Genomic DNA, 17,180 nt, shown 5'->3' with positions numbered 1-17,180 from the left:
TGAGTCTGAAACACAGTCAGGGCCGAGCGTAAGGTCAGGGGGGCTCGGGTGTCTTTTGTGCATCACCGTTCTTAACCTTAAATAGGAGGAGGTGAGAGAGAAAGACAGGAGGGGGGAATAATGCAAGGGGAAGAGAGAGAAAAGCAAAGCAGCAGGACAGAGAGACAGAGCTGGAAGCCAGAACACAAGAAAGGCAGACAGCAGGTACGTTAGTGACAGCCGCAACCTGCTGCCGGCCAGTCTGTGGCATAACACGTGACACCACGGGCCCTCGTGGCTCTCGCAGAGAGGGAGGACAAGGGCCACAAAAAGTGCCAGGCTACCACCTCAAGGGTTAAGAGAGAGAGAGAGACAGCAGGACAGAGAAAAGAGAGACCGTGGGAAAGACACAGGGGAGACGACCAGAGAGAGAGAGAGACGGGAGAGACAGGCAGGGAGACTGAAACACAGGTGAGACAGCTGGAAGGCTGAAAGAGAGACAGGCAGAGAGACTGAAACACAGGTGAGACAGCTGGAAGGCTGAAGGAGAGACAGGCAGAGAGACTGAAACACAGGTGAGACAGCTGGAAGGCTGAAAGAGAGACAGGCAGAGAGACTGAAACACAGGTGAGACAGCTGGAAGGCTGAAGGAGAGACAGGCAGAGAGACTGAAACACAGGTGAGACAGCTGGAAGGCTGAAGGAGAGACAGGCAGAGAGACTGAAACACAGGTGAGACAGCTGGAAGGCTGAAGGAGAGACAGGCAGAGAGACTGAAACACAGGTGAGACAGCTGGAAGGCTGAAGGAGAGACAGGCAGAGAGACTGAAACACAGGTGAGACAGTTGGAAGGCTGAAGGAGAGACAGGCAGAGAGACTGAAACACAGGTGAGACAGCTGGAAGGCTGAAAGAGAGACAGGCAGAGAGACTGAAACACAGGTGAGACAGCTGGAAGGCTGAAGGAGAGACAGGCAGAGAGACTGAAACACAGGTGAGACAGCTGGAAGGCTGAAAGAGAGACAGGCAGAGAGACTGAAACACAGGTGAGACAGCTGGAAGGCTGAAAGAGAGACAGGCAGAGAGACTGAAACACAGGTGAGACAGCTGGAAGGCTGAAGGAGAGACAGGCAGAGAGACTGAAACACAGGTGAGACAGTTGGAAGGCTGAAGGAGAGACAGGCAGAGAGACTGAAACACAGGTGAGACAGCTGGAAGGCTGAAAGAGAGACAGGCAGAGAGACTGAAACACAGGTGAGACAGCTGGAAGGCTGAAGGAGAGACAGGCAGAGAGACTGAAACACAGGTGAGACAGCTGGAAGGCTGAAGGAGAGACAGGCAGAGAGACTGAAACACAGGTGAGACAGCTGGAAGGCTGAAAGAGAGACAGGCAGGGAGACTGAAACACAGGTGAGACAGCTGGAAGGCTGAAGGAGAGACAGGCAGAGAGACTGAAACACAGGTGAGACAGCTGGAAGGCTGAAGGAGAGACAGGCAGAGAGACTGAAACACAGGTGAGACAGCTGGAAGGCTGAAGGAGAGACAGGCAGAGAGACTGAAACACAGGTGAGACAGTTGGAAGGCTGAAGGAGAGACAGGCAGAGAGACTGAAACACAGGTGAGACAGCTGGAAGGCTGAAGGAGAGACAGGCAGAGAGAGAGACAGAAGGAAAGTTACAGGAGAGACAGGCAGAGATAGACAGTTAGAGACAGTTGAAAGGATACGGGAGATGCATGCCCCAGTGGCGGGACCTCCAGGACAGCAGAGACGGATTTTACACTTATGGCTAGGAGCTGAAGGAGCAGGAGTCTGGCAGGATGTACAGTGCTGTGAGGGCGTGAGGGGAGAGCTGAGCTGGCAGTGACGGACGTGCTCGGACAGAGAACCCGACCGTGTGATCAGGGGGGGCCTGCGTCCAGCGCAATTCAAAGCATTTCAGGGTATACAGTCCTGGATTTCCCACTGAGATGAGAAGAGCACCCCCCCCCAGCCCACGCACCAAAATCATGTAATAAACCGGGAAATAAAATCTCAGTGACTGGGCCGCAGAGGCCTCAGTGCTCGTGGAGTTCACTATCGCTGTGCCCCGCTCACCCGCCAGCAACACCACAGCCCACCAAGGAAGAGTGAGGTAAACGGCTACTCACGGTCGTTGCACTGGTTCCCGGAGTAGGAAGTCATGGAGCAGTCGCAGGTGTAGCCCTCCCACTGCTGGATGCAGACCCCTTGGTTGGCACAGGAGTCTTCCTCGCAGGCAGTGCTGGGACCTGCCCAAGGGTCAGGAGAGGAGAGAGGAAGGGGGATGGTTAAGGTGAAGGGGCAGAGGGTCTCCTGCCACGGTCGTTCGCAAGGGCGCCAACACAGGGCAACAAACGGGCATGCACACGCACCAAGGCCCAGTAAGCACAGACACTCGGGTCAGCGGCGGGAGGTCCTGCTTTTCCAGCCCTCACAGGTCAGCATGCAAGCATTGGGATGGGAGAGAAAGGAATCAGGACCGGAGGAATTTCTCATGAGGACGGACAGCTGGGCTGACAACACTAGACCTGCTTTCCTCATGCAAGCTTGGCAGGGTCCCATACAAGGTGACTTAAAGTCAGAAGAACAGTGCAGCGACACAGTAGGGACAGTGAAACCTGTGCACGCATTTAACCTTCACCACTCATCTCCTCCTCTCTTCATCGATAGGGAGCAGGAGTTCTGGTTTTCAGGATAAACAAAATATACAAATGACCAGTGCTTTAGATCAAAAAGTATGCAGATGCATGAAAATATCCCCGAGGAATATTCATTGTGGGTACTCTGGAGGGCTGATGTCACACATTGCACTGTGCTCATGACACATCACCGCATCCTGGCAGGGAATGCATTGCAGGCATAGATAATGGTTATCCCCAGACCCCATCATAAAACACCACATGGAGGTCTCCGTGAAGGGGCTGCACTGCAGTACATCTCAGCCTGCCTCTCGTTCCACCACTTCTGACAATCCAGCTCAGACTGACTAATTCCCATCACAATGCACCGGGTCTCTGCTGGGACACGGGGTCAGTGCTAGATTAACTACTTCCTGGACCACATCCCGTCTTCCTTTCAAGTTTATCACACCAATGACTATATTGAATAATATCATATTAATCTGTGATATGCTGTGGCATACTTGGGTGTAGCATTACTATAACCAAATACAGCAACACTACGCAACACTGCAATATATTGGGATACTTCCCAGTGTATTACAGGGAGCAGCTCTACAATGAAGGCATGGGGGTAACCTGCACAGAGCATCAGTTACAACCCAACACAGAAGTCATGAGGGTAACCTGCACAGAGCGACAGTTACAACCCAGCACAGAAGGCATGAGGGTAACCTGCACAGAGCATCAGTTACAACCCAACACAGAAGTCATGAGGGTAACCTGCACAGAGCATCAGTTACAACCCAACACAGAAGGCATGAGGGTAACCTGCACAGAGCGACAGTTACAACCCAGCACAGAAGGCATGAGGGTAACCTGCACAGAGCATCAGTTACAACCCAACACAGAAGTCATGAGGGTAACCTGCACAGAGCATCAGTTACAACCCAACACAGATGGCATGAGGGTAAACTGCACAGAGCATCAGTTACAACCCAACACAGAAGGCATGAGGGTAACCTGCACAGAGCATCAGTTACAACCCAACACAGAAGGCAAGAGGGTAACCTGCACAGAGCATCAGTTACAACCCAACACAGAAGTCATGAGGGTAACCTGCACAGAGCATCAGTTACAACCCAACACAGAAGGCATGAGGGTAAACTGCACAGATCATCAGTTACAACCCAACACAGAAGGCATGAGGGTAACCTGCACAGAGCATCAGTTACAACCCAACACAGAAGTCATGAGGGTAACCTGCACAGAGCATCAGTTACAACCCAACACAGATGGCATGAGGGTAAACTGCACAGAGCATCAGTTACAACCCAACACAGAAGGCAAGAGGGTAACCTGCACAGAGCATCAGTTACAACCCAACACAGATGGCATGAGGGTAAACTGCACAGAGCATCAGTTACAACCCAACAAAGAAGGCAAGAGGGTAACCTGCACAGAGCATCAGTTACAACCCAACACAGAAGGCAAGAGGGTAACCTGCACAGAGCATCAGTTACAACCCAACACAGATGGCATGAGAGTAAACTGCACAGAGCATCAGTTACAACCCAACAAAGAAGGCAAGATGGTAACCTGCACAGAGCATCAGTTACAACCCAACACAGATGGCATGAGGGTAACCTGCACAGAGCGGCAGTTACAACCCAACACAGATGGCATGAGGGTAACCTGCACAGAGCGACAGTTACAACCCTACACAGATGGCATGAGGGTAAACTGCATAGAGAATCAGTTACAACCCAACACAGGACGCATGAGGGTAACCTGCACAGAGCGAGAGTTACAACCGTACACAGAAGGCATGAGGGTAACCTGCACAGAGCGTCAGTTATAACCCTCAACACCTTGTTGGGAAGACTGGATGGACTGCTTTGCACTTTATCTGCTGACATTTACTCTGTTAGTATGTAATGTATTACTATGATAACTGTACTGAGCGATAAGGCCAAAGCCTAGACTGGCTCAGTCTGTCCCAGATTGCTTGGAGCCATCTGATAACCCTCTTGCCTCTTATCAATACATGCAGATGTTCGGGTCTGGGTTTCTAAATCCCAGCCCCCTCCACGCTGGGAGCTCCAGATCGCATGTGGAGGGTGAGGAGAGGAGGACTCCAGCCTGCCAGGGAATGCTGTTTCCAGTACGTTCTGTAGCTGTAGCTGCCTCAGAGGAAATGCAGGGCTTGCAGGTCAGACATGCATGCTGAGGTTTCATGCACGCAGGGATAAAGATCATGTACATGCACACACGAGGCAGACATGCATGACCCGAGACACCTACACACAGGCAGGATGCAAGGGAGAGCAGAAGGGCCCATTGGCTTGGGAATAATTTCCTCCTGTCCTGGGAAGTGTTCCTTCCTTACCACCTATCCCAGGGCCGGACGGCTGGCAAGCACTGCTAGGGTTTCTCCAGGGGGGGATAGTGACAGCAAAGCCCCTAACCGCAGCCCCCAGTTACAAATCAAAAAAGAGGAGCGGGGAGAGCAGAGGGTCATCTGGTTTCCCAGGAAAGTGAGTGAGAGAAAGGGGGTGAATCCCATCCCCAGCGAGCATCTCCTTTCCAAGGCTCTAATCAGCTGAATGGAATCATCTGCTCATCCTCCTCGCCTCCTTTCTCTCCCCCCAAATAGTATTTTACTAGAATAAAACAGACAAGAAGCAAAGAGGGACCCACGATTCCTGACTACCTAAGAGACAATGCTTTTAATAGCACCTTAATGCACCCCCGCCCAAGACACATGGACCCTCCGCACTGGGCCCAGTAAAAACGTCTCCCACAGAGGGCAAAGCACACTGCATGCACAAGAAAAGCAGAGCAGAGAGGGAGTGAAGCAGAGACAGAGCAAAAATGTAAAACCAGGGACTGAAGGTGCCCTGTGTAAAGTACAGTATCAGGAGGTGAATTTACAGCGATCCCCCGTCACCTCCTCCCTCTCCCTGACCACCCCCCAATCCCTCACACTCCTCCCCAAACGCCCTGTGTACCATAAAGAGCTGATCATGGACCCCACTCATCCCTGACCACCCCCAATCCCTCACACTCCTCCCCAAACACCGTGTGTACCATAAAGAGCTGACCATGGACCCCACTCATCCCTGACCACCCCCCAATCCCTCACACTCCTCCCCAAACACCGTGTGTACCATAAAGAGCTGACCATGGACCCCACTCATCTCTGACCACCCCCCAATCCCTCACACTCCTCCCCAAACACCGTGTGTACCATAAAGAGCTGACCATGGACCCCACTCATCTCTGACCACCCCCCCAATCCCTCACACTCCTCCCCAAACACCGTGTGTACCATAAAGAGCTGACCATGGACCCCACTCATCCCTGACCACCCCCCCAATCCCTCACACTCCTCCCCAAACACCGTGTGTACCATAAAGAGCTGACCATGGACCCCACTCATCCCTGACCACCCCCAATCCCTCACACTCCTCCCCAAACACCGTGTGTACCATAAAGAGCTGACCATGGACCCCACTCATCCCTGACCACCCCCAATCCCTCACACTCCTCCCCTCACACCTTGTGTACCATAAAGAGCTGACCAAGGACCCCACTCATCCCTGACCACCCCCGAGCCCTCCTACTCCTCCCCAAACACCACGTGTACCATAAAGAGCTGACCATGGACCCCACTCATCCCTGACCACCCCCAATCCCTCACACTCCTCCCCACACACCGAGTGTACCATAAAGAGCTTACCATGGACGCCACTCATCCCTGACCACCCCCCAATCCCTCACACTCCTCCCCAAACACCATGTGTACCATAAAGAGCTGACCATGGACCCCACTCATCCCTGACCACCCCCAATCCCTCACACTTCTCCCCTCACACCTTGTGTACCATAAAGAGCTGGCCATGGACCCCACTCATCTCTGACCACCCCCGATCCCTCACACTCCTCACCAAACACCATGTGTACCATAAAGAGCTGATCATGGACCTCACTCATCCCTGACCACCCCCAATCCCTCACACTCCTCCCCAAACACCGTGTGTACCATAAAGAGCTGACCATGGACCCCACTCATCCCTGACCACCCCCCAATCCCTCACACTCCTCCCCAAACACCGTGTGTACCATAAAGAGCTGACCATGGACCCCACTCATCCCTGACCACCCCCAATCCATCACACTCCTCCCCAAACGCCGTGTGTACCATAAAGAGCTGACCATGGACGCCACTCATCCCTGACCACCCCCCAATCCCTCACACTCCTCCCCAAACACCATGTGTACCATAAAGAGCTGATCATGGACTCCACTCATCGCTGACCATCCCCGATCCCTCACATTCCTCCCCAAACACCGTGTGTACCATAAAGAGCTGATCATGGACCCCACTCATCCCTGACCACCCCCAATCCCTCACACTCCTCCCCAAACACCGTGTGTACCATAAAGAGCTGACCATGGACCCCACTCATCCCTGACCACCCCCCAATCCCTCACACTCCTCCCCAAACACCGTGTGTACCATAAAGAGCTGACCATGGACCCCACTCATCCCTGACCACCCCCCAATCCCTCACACTCCTACCCAAACACCGTGTGTACCATAAAGAGCTGACCATGGACCCCACTCATCTCTGACCACCCCCCAATCCCTCACACTCCTCCCCAAACACCGTGTGTACCATAAAGAGCTGACCATGGACCCCACTCATCCCTGACCACCCCCCAATCCCTCACACTCCTCCCCAAACACCGTGTGTACCATAAAGAGCTGACCATGGACCCCACTCATCCCTGACCACCCCCCAATCCCTCACACTCCTCCCCAAACACCATGTGTACCATAAAGAGCTGACCATGGACCCCACTCATCCCTGACCACTCCCGAGCCCTCCTACCCCTCCCCAAACACCGTGTGTACCATAAAGAGCTGACCATGGACGCCACTCATCCCTGACCACCCCCCAATCCCTCACACTCCTCCCCAAACACCATGTGTACCATAAAGAGCTGACCATGGACCCCACTCATCCCTGACCACCCCCCAATCCCTCACACTCCTCCCCACACACTGAGTGTACCATAAAGAGCTGACCATGGACGCCACTCATCCCTGACCACCCCCAATCCCTCACACTCCTCCCCAAACACCGTGTGTACCATAAAGAGCTGACCATGGACCCCACTCATCCCTGACCACCCCCCAATCCCTCACACTCCTCCCCAAACACCGTGTGTACCATAAAGAGCTGACCATGGACCCCACTCATCTCTGACCACCCCCCCAATCCCTCACACTCCTCCCCAAACACCGTGTGTACCATAAAGAGCTGACCATGGACCCCACTCATCCCTGACCACCCCCCAATCCCTCACACTCCTCCCCAAACACCGTGTGTACCATAAAGAGCTGACCATGGACCCCACTCATCCCTGACCACCCCCCCAATCCCTCACACTCCTCCCCAAACACCATGTGTACCATAAAGAGCTGACCATGGACCCCACTCATCCCTGACCACTCCCGAGCCCTCCTACCCCTCCCAAAACACCGTGTGTACCATAAAGAGCTGACCATGGACGCCACTCATCCCTGACCACCCCCCAATCCCTCACACTCCTCCCCAAACACCATGTGTACCATAAAGAGCTGACCATGGACCCCACTCATCCCTGACCACCCCCAATCCCTCACACTCCTCCCCACACACCGAGTGTACCATAAAGAGCTGACCATGGACGCCACTCATCCCTGACCACCCCCCAATCCCTCACACTCCTCACCAAACACCATGTGTACCATAAAGAGCTGACCATGGACCCCACTCATCCCTGACCACCCCCAATCCCTCACACTTCTCCCCTCACACCTTGTGTACCATAAAGAGCTGACCAAGGACCCCACTCATCCCTGACCACCCCCGAGCCCTCCTACTCCTCCCCAAACACCATGTGTACCATAAAGAGCTGACCATGGACCCCACTCATCCCTGACCACCCCCAATCCCTCACACTCCTCCCCACACACCGAGTGTACCATAAAGAGCTGACCATGGACGCCACTCATCCCTGACCACCCCCCAATCCCTCACACTCCTCCCCAAACACCATGTGTACCATAAAGAGCTGACCATGGACCCCACTCATCCCTGACCACCCCCCAATCCCTCACACTCCTCCCCAAACACCGTGTGTACCATAAAGAGCTGACCATGGACCCCACTCATCCCTGACCACCCCCAATCCCTCACACTTCTCCCCTCACACCTTGTGTACCATAAAGAGCTGGCCATGGACCCCACTCATCTCTGACCACCCCCGATCCCTCACACTCCTCACCAAACACCATGTGTACCATAAAGAGCTGATCATGGACCTCACTAATCCCTGACCACCCCCAATCCCTCACACTCCTCCCTAAACACCGTGTGTACCATAAAGAGCTGACCATGGACCCCACTCATCCCTGACCACCCCCCAATCCCTCACACTCCTCCCCAAACACCGTGTGTACCATAAAGAGCTGACCATGGACCCCACTCATCCCTGACCACCCCCAATCCATCACACTCCTCCCCAAACACTGTGTGTACCATAAAGAGCTGACCATGGACTCCACTCATTCCTGACCACCCCCCAATCCCTCACACTCCTCCCCAAACACTGTGTGTACCATAAGGAGCTGACCATGGAACCCACTCATCCCTGACCACCCCTAATCCATCACACTCCTCCACAAACACCATGTGTACCATAAAGAGCTGGCCATGGACCCCACTCAACCCTGACCACCCCCAATCCCTCATACTCCTCCCCAAACCTCGTGTGTACCATAAAGAGCTGACCATGGACCCCACTCATCCCTGACCACCCACAATCCCTCACACTCCTCCCCAAACACCGTGTGTACCATAAAGAGCTGGCCATGGAACCCACTCATCCCTGACCACCCCCCAATCCCTCACACTCCTCCCCAAACACCGTGTGTACCATAAAGAGCTGGACATGGACCCCACTCAACCCTGACCACCCCCAATCCCTCATACTCCTCCCCAAACCTCGTGTGTACCATAAAGAGCTGACCATGGACCCCACTCATCCCTGACCACCCCCAATCCCTCACACTCCTCCCCAAACACCGTGTGTACCATAAAGAGCTGGCCATGGAACCCACTCAACCCTGACCACCCCTCAATCCCTCACACTCCTCCCCAAACACCGTGTGTACCATAAGAACATAAGAACATAAGAAAATGCCATACTGGGTCAGACCAAGGGTCCATCAAGCCCAGCATCCTGTTTCCAACAGTGGCCAATCCAGGCCATAAGAACCTGGCAAGTACCCAAAAAGAGCTGACCATGGACCCCACTCATCCCTGACCACCCCCCAATCCCTCACAATCCTCCCCAAACACCGTGTGTACCATAAAGAGCTGACCATGGACCCCACTCATCCCTGACCACCCCCCAATCCCTCACACTCCTCCTCAAACAATGTGTGTACCATAAAGAGCTGACCATGGACCCCACTCATCCCTGACCACCCCCCAATCCCTCACACTCCTCCCCAAACTCCATGTCTACCATAAAGAGCTGACCATGGATTCCACTCATCCCTGACCACCCCCCAATCCCTCACACTCCTCCCCAAATAACATGTGTACCATAATGAGCTGACCATGGACCCCACTCATCCCTGACCACCCTTCAATCCCTCACACTCCTCCCCAAACACCATGTGTAACATAAAGAGCTGACCATGGACCCCACTCATCCCTGACCACCCCCCAATCCCTCACACTCCTCCCCAAACACCTTGTGTACCATAAAGAGCTGACCATGGACCCCACTCATCCCTGACCACCCCCCAATCCCTCACACTACTCCCCAAACACCATGTGTACCATAAAGAGCTGACCAAGGACTACTCTCATCCCTGACCATCCCCCAATCCCTTACACTCCTCCCCAAACACTGTGTGTACCATAAAGAGCTGACCATGGACTACACTCCTTCCCCTGTATCCCATTTCAGTGCTCGGCACAACCTGTAGGACTGGAGTTTATAAGCATCCCATGCTTCCCTCTCTATAACATTATTTTCCTCTTTTCTAAAGCCTTTCATCAGATTTGGCATAAATACAGCTGAGATACACGCTATTGTCTGTGAAGCCTGAAATACCTCACTGATAGTTTTATGGTTAAAGCATCTATTGTATATGTCTTGGAAACGCTGACACCTTGTGTCCATGACGGTACTGTAACTTTCAATAGAAGATGCTGACACTTTGTGGCCGCTGCTGGTACTGCAGCACCATGTGATGGGGCGCACACATAAAATCAGGCTGTGGCTTTCTGCCGTGTTGTGCTATGGGGGAAGTAATATGCAGCAGGGAAAGAATTATTCTGAAGGGGAGGGCAGCACTGTAGGGAAGGCACAAGCAGAGGCAGGCTGCATCAGGTATGCCATTGGTGGGCAGTGATAGTGGCCACCACAGCGGCATGAAGGAGGGGCAAGAGGATTTGATGTCCTGGGGCAATGGTGAGGTCACCATATGGGCCACGTTGAATCTAGGTGGGGCTGCAGAGGGGTGGCAGGAACCCTGGAAACTACACAAGCCCCTAGTATCAGACAGTAGGGGAAAGCATTGGAGAGGGTGAGAGAGGGGCTTAGCAGTGGGTGGGGGAGCGAGAGAGAGGGTCAGCTGAAAGCAGGTGGGGATGAGAGAGGGCATGTGCGTGTGTAAGGAAGAGGGGAGATTAGAGCCAGGGATTTGCATTTGTCAGGAATGGGGGCTAGTGAGGGAGGCATTAAGGATGAGGGTTGGAAGGTAGAGAAGAAGGACTGGGACTAGGGAATGGGGGGGGGGGGGGGTAGGGATATGTAAGGGAGCAGGACTGGAACCAAGGGAAGGACACCTCCAACACACCCCCACCTCAACTATGCTTCCAACATGGGTATCCCCTTGAAGTTATGGTTATGTTAGAGTCTTTGGTGACAGAAGAACTAGAAGCATTTTTGCAATAAATGTATTAATATGGCTGCAAATGTTTTGTGGGTATTGAGTAGTTTTGTAAGACATTTATTGCTGGCATGCCCTCACTCTCCTGCCACGTGACCGGGCAGCTGTGAAGCCGCACTTGAGCTAAGCTGTGGTGTACGTGGAAGTTTAGTCACCTGCCTGCGTCACAAGTGCACAATGTCAGCAAACTTTCCCTTCTGCAATTACCATTCCACCGTGCCAGAGAGAATACGAAGGGCAGGACCCTCCCCCAGGAGCAGCGGAGGGCGCAGCACCGTCCCAGGAAGGCACCTGACATTAAACAGGGCAACCTTCAATCAAAACTAAAACCAAAGAAGAGCTTTCTACCTTGCAGGTCAGCTTTGGTGAACTCAACTTTGTTAGGAAAAGAACAGAAGAAGCGAAAACAATAAAGCAGAGGTTAGTTAGGCAGATAACCAGGCTTACACCGATACAGCAAGCGCCGTCCCCCACAAACAGGCCCAAAGCAGCTACACAGCCACTGCAAGCAAGCTGGAGGCGTGACGGAGGGCACCAGGAAGGGGCACGAGCGACACAAGGAAAGCACGAGCACTGGGGAGGGCAATGATGGAAACGGAGCAGGGAAGAACAGGAGCCCAGCGAGACTCCCAGGGGCCCCTTTTCAGATGACTGCATGAAAACATCAACCAGACTGATCAGCGCAGAGCTGGTGGGAGGCCCTCCCCGCGGAGGAGTCATGCAGGTAGCCAGGAGCCTGCGGGCGAGTCCTGGATGGACTGCGGGAAGAGGCAGAGCCCACCCTGCATACTCACACCCAATCACGGTGGGGAGGCTTTGAGAGGGGGGTTCCCGTATCCCCTAATACCCACAGGCTCACGTGGGAAAGGCGTAACCCCCACACCCCCGGGGCTCACAGGGAGGACCCGTGTCCCCCAGGGCTGGGCTCAAGCAGGGAATCCATACCTTCACAGCCCCGCTCTATCTGTCCACTGCGGTGCAGGGCATCACTGATGAGGTCTGGGAGGCGCCCGTTCAGGTCCACCGATGCCAGGCAGCCCTGAAACCCATCCCGGGAAGCCACCAGCTTTGGCAGATTGCTGTACATGCCTTGTGCTAGGCCAGCAATATAAAGGTCACCTGCGGGATAGGAGATAACAGGTCAAACAGCGCCCTCTGCACGTGCGGAGGGGCAGCACCAACCAGTACAGGGCACACGTGGCCATCGTTTCATATTTATATACATCCATACCAGGAACAACCAGGCCAAAGCAGTGTGCATCATTAAAAAAACAATCAAACATCAAATAATACAATGACAAACAATAAACACAATAACAAATGCATTAAAACAAGAACAATAGCAATAAAACTACTCCTACTGCCCTTCCACAACCCCAGCATTCTCACTCCCATATTTATATTACCCAAATCACCAATGTAGCCCACAGCTCTCCATTCTGACCCATTAATGTCCCAACCGTGAAACCTTAACAACCAACCCAACAGCCCATTGAAAAGAGCCAACAGAAACCGGGAAAGAAGGGAAACATCAAGCCAGAGAACCCGCCTTCACCTTTTCTCTCCAGGTCAGGCAGTTCTGCTCTAACTTGATATCTGATGGTGCCGGATTGCAAAGCGCAGGGCCCAACACCAAAAACTCTCTCTTTCTATACCACACTCTGCCCACCTCCTGCCTCAAAGGGATTTCTAACAAAGCCCCCCCAGATGACTACAAATTGGACCAGGGACTTATTGATTCCATCGCTCCTGAAGACCTTTAGGTCCATCACCTCTCATTACCCCAACGGCTGCTGGGGCCAATCTGATCATGAAAGCTGTGCCACTGTCTCTCCTACGCCACCCAACCACGACCCTCGCCGCCATGTTGTGAATGATCTGTAAATGCCGCAAGCTGTGACCAAACGGTCCCCACTAAGAGGCAGTCGTAAAAGTCCAGTAAGGACGTAAGTGACACCTGCACAACAGTTTGCAAAGCTGTTTCACACAATAACTGATGCAGTTTATAAAAAAAATCCTTCTGAACCACTGAGGAAACGTGGGATTTCCAAATTCAGCCGTCCATCAAACTGCACCCCAAGATCCCTTAACCTTCAATACGCAGCTCCCCCTCTGCATCACTGATATTAGGAGGGAATGGTGGAGCGAACGTCGCCCCTCCATTTACAAACAAGACCTCTGGGCTTACAGAATTCAGAAGCAGGCGGCACAGGACAGAACCGGACAGAACCGGGGAGCAGAAAGGGGACAAGAGCGATGAACCCCCGTGGAACCCCACAACTCATCACTGCGGCCCCCGACAACTCTCCCCTAACTGAGACCGAGAAAGATCAATCAGACAAACGGGAGGCTAGCCAATCAATCGGCAGCCTCACTAAACCTATTTGTCTACATTGCGCCCCTGCACTGATTGGCATAGAGGCCAGGGGGCCACGGGAGCATAACAGGCACAGGGGCACAGGCAGCCATCACAGGTACAAACCTCAGGGGCCACCATACATATCATTAACATTTATTTAAGAACAGAACATAAGAACATAAGACTTGCCATACTGGGTCAGACCAAATGTCCATCAAGCTCAGTGTCCTGTTTCCAACAGTGGCCAAACCAGATCACAAGTACCTGGCAGGATCCCAAGGTGTAGAGAGATCCCAAGCTGCTTATCCCATGGATAAGCAGGGGATTTCTGCAACTCCACCTTCATAATGGTTTGTGGACTTTTCCTTCAGGAACTTGTCCAAACCTTTTTTAAGTGCAGCTACACGAATAGCTTTCATCACATCCTCCAGCAAAGAATTCTGGAGCTTAATTACGTGTTGAGTAAAAAATATTTTCTCTTATTAGTTTTAAATATATCACCTAGGAACTTCATTGTGTCCCCCCTGGTCTTTGAAATAGTAAACCTTTGAATACACTCACTCATTATTTTACAGACCTCTCTCATATCCCCCCTCACTGTCTCTTCTCCAAGCTGAAGAGTCCTAACCTCTTTAGCCTTTCCTCATAGGGGAATTGTTCCATTCCCCTTACCACCTTGGTTGTCCCTATTTTCCTCCTGAAACCTGTGCAGATGCCTGGGCCCACTTTAATTCCCCTTGAGAGAGAGAGGGCCCAGCAGGGGAGGAATAAGAACTGGGACCCAGGTGGGGAGAGTCAGACCAGGCCCAGATCTCCGGGAGGAAGGCAGTTCCTGTGGAATATGTGAGTATTGAGAGTACCCTGTCCTGAGCTAATGTCTGTTTCTTGAAGCTGTAAAATAAAGACAAAAAGTTTTGAAACGGCTGGAGTCAGCGTGGCTTTGTGCCTCCAGGCAGGGAAACACCGCTTGCTCTACCACAGTTGCCCTTCTCCGTACCTTTTCTAATTCTACCCAACCAGCAGAGTTCAAAGTGTGTTACAGCCAGTTGGGTCCATTATGGACACGGTGTATAGGAAACAACTACTGAAATTTCAGCACAGAACAGCAGTGTTTAGCAGGCACTGCAGGCAGCAGTGTGGTGCCGGACAGCACAGGCATGGTGGGTTAAGGTCTGCTCTACGGGAGACAGCAGCTTAAGCACTGTACGGTGGAGGAACAGCCACTCTGCTATCTGACGTGCACAGAGCAGAAAAGGAAGTGAATGAGCGCACAGAGCTCCGAGTTCCGACTAAGCTCACTGTTATGGGCGTGAATCAAACATCAGGACTAGCTTCCTGAAGGACAGGAGGTCTGGGGCTAGGCTGACACAAGGTGGAAGAGAGCTCCAAAGGATTCAGCAGGTCCCTGTGAAGGTCCTTTTCCTACTGCAGGTGAGGTCCATGGTTCGAGGGCCGGCCTGGCTCGGCACTGTGGGCTAGAGGTTGTGTAGGGGGGGTGAGACAGTACCTGAGACTGCCAAAACACAGCCTCTGAGGGTCCTGTAAACCAGTACCAGGACTTTGAACTCGGGCGGCTGTGTGTGTGTACATTAAATGCACACAATATATATGTACACCATCATTCGTCCTTCCCCAAAGCTTATGCAGGGCGCACTATGAGACAAATGAGGGTTCGATTGATGGAACATTGTGTAGATGCACGCCATCATTTTTGGCAGATTAAAGGGACGATTGGGGAACGGTTAGGGGAGGGGGGGGGGGCCGGGAACAGGGACGTTCATCTCAATCTGAGGGAGCAGTTTCAGATATATACTTTACAGATTATAAAGGAGGGTCCGCGGGAAGGGTACTCTGAGGGAGGAGAGAAAGCCTGGACTGCACCGTGAAAGAAGCCCGACCGCCGCAGATCCCAGCCCTCATTGGTCATGAAAGAAAAGGCCCAACAGGTCGCAGCACATCCCATCTCGCCAGCTACCAGGAAGAAAGAGGCCTGACAGGTACCGGCGCAGTCCATCCCGGTCAGCACTGGTGAACCCAATGCTGGTGGCAGCCAGAGAGAGGAGGAGGCTACCCGTCCCCCATCCCCCTGCAGACTCCAGGAAAAGAGAGTGAGAGTATGTGTGTGTATATGTGTGTGTGTGATAGCATATGTGTGAAAGCATATGTGTGTGTGAGACCATGTGTGTATGAGAAAGAAAGAGTATATCTGTGTGAGAGCATGTCTGTATGAGAGAGAGCGAGCGTGTATGTGTGACAGCATGTATGTCAGAGAAAGGGAGCATGGGTGTGCAAAAGCATGGGTGTCTGAGAGAGAGAGTGTGTGTGCGTGTATGTGAGAATATGTGTGTTTGAGAGAGAGGGAGCATGTGAGAGTGAGGGCCTGAATGTGTGTGTGAGAATGTGTGAGAGAGAGCAAGAAAGTGTGCGAGAGTATATGTGTAAGAGAGAAAAAGGGTGTGTGAAAGTATGTATGCGTGTGTGAGAATGAACAAGTGTGTGTTATAGAATGTGTGTATATAACAGAGCGAGGAGAAGTTTGTGTGCCCTGTCCCACCCCACTAAACCAAGACAACTCAGGTATGGAGAGCAGAAGATATTTTTTATTATTATTAGTTTTAATTATTGTTTCTGCCTGTTGTTTTGACATATTTTGCTGGCATTTGGTAAATTTTAAAAACATTCTGTGAGTTTTTAATCATTGGATGTTATTCTATTCATCAGCGCTGTTTTGAAATATTTATTCTTTTATTAGTGTGTTTTTACTGTTATGATTGATGTTTTTGTATTTCTTGATGGTATTTTCTGAGGAAAGATGACGTTTCTATTTTTTCTATTGCTGCACTGTTTGTTGTAGTTTCTGTACATTTGAATTTCTACTTTATGGTCTCTTTATTCTGTATTTGGTGAAGGTCTGTCTGTGTTCTGCATGTGTGACTTAGATGAAGTATTCTGCTAGCATGTAGTTTCTATAAAGGAATCTTATTCTGTATTCTTAATAGGGCCTGTTGCAATATTTTGCAGTGTTATCTTTTCCTAGGTAGGGGTTGTTATTGTCTCAGTCATCCCTCCTTCCCCCTTCCTCATCAGTCTCTTACTTTCTATCTCTCTCTGCTCCACAGTGCATCCCTGTCAGTCTCTCCCTCCTTTCATCAGTCCATCCTCACCAGTCTCTTTCCCCCTTCGCTC

At 52.1% G+C, this 17,180-nt stretch overlaps 1 protein-coding gene across 16 annotated transcripts in view; it reads right to left on the bottom strand.

The window, feature by feature from the left end:
• The window catches only part of NRXN3 (neurexin 3), a 2,187,333-nt gene that overhangs the window by 1,219,858 nt on the left and 950,295 nt on the right, over positions 1–17,180 (bottom strand). For all 16 annotated transcript variants that reach the window (XM_029597682.1, XM_029597679.1, XM_029597681.1 and 13 more), the window contains 2 exons: positions 12,581–12,754; positions 2,125–2,244 (listed from right to left, as the gene is read on the bottom strand). In XM_029597682.1, the coding sequence (XP_029453542.1) occupies positions 2,125–2,244; positions 12,581–12,754 (294 nt within the window). The remainder of the gene's footprint in view (positions 1–2,124; positions 2,245–12,580; positions 12,755–17,180) is intronic.

Source organism: Rhinatrema bivittatum, chromosome 4 (genome assembly GCF_901001135.1).
Source record: "Rhinatrema bivittatum chromosome 4, aRhiBiv1.1, whole genome shotgun sequence".
In the NCBI taxonomy this organism is placed as follows: domain Eukaryota; kingdom Metazoa; phylum Chordata; class Amphibia; order Gymnophiona; family Rhinatrematidae; genus Rhinatrema; species Rhinatrema bivittatum.
This window is presented reverse-complemented; position numbering and strand designations above follow the sequence as displayed.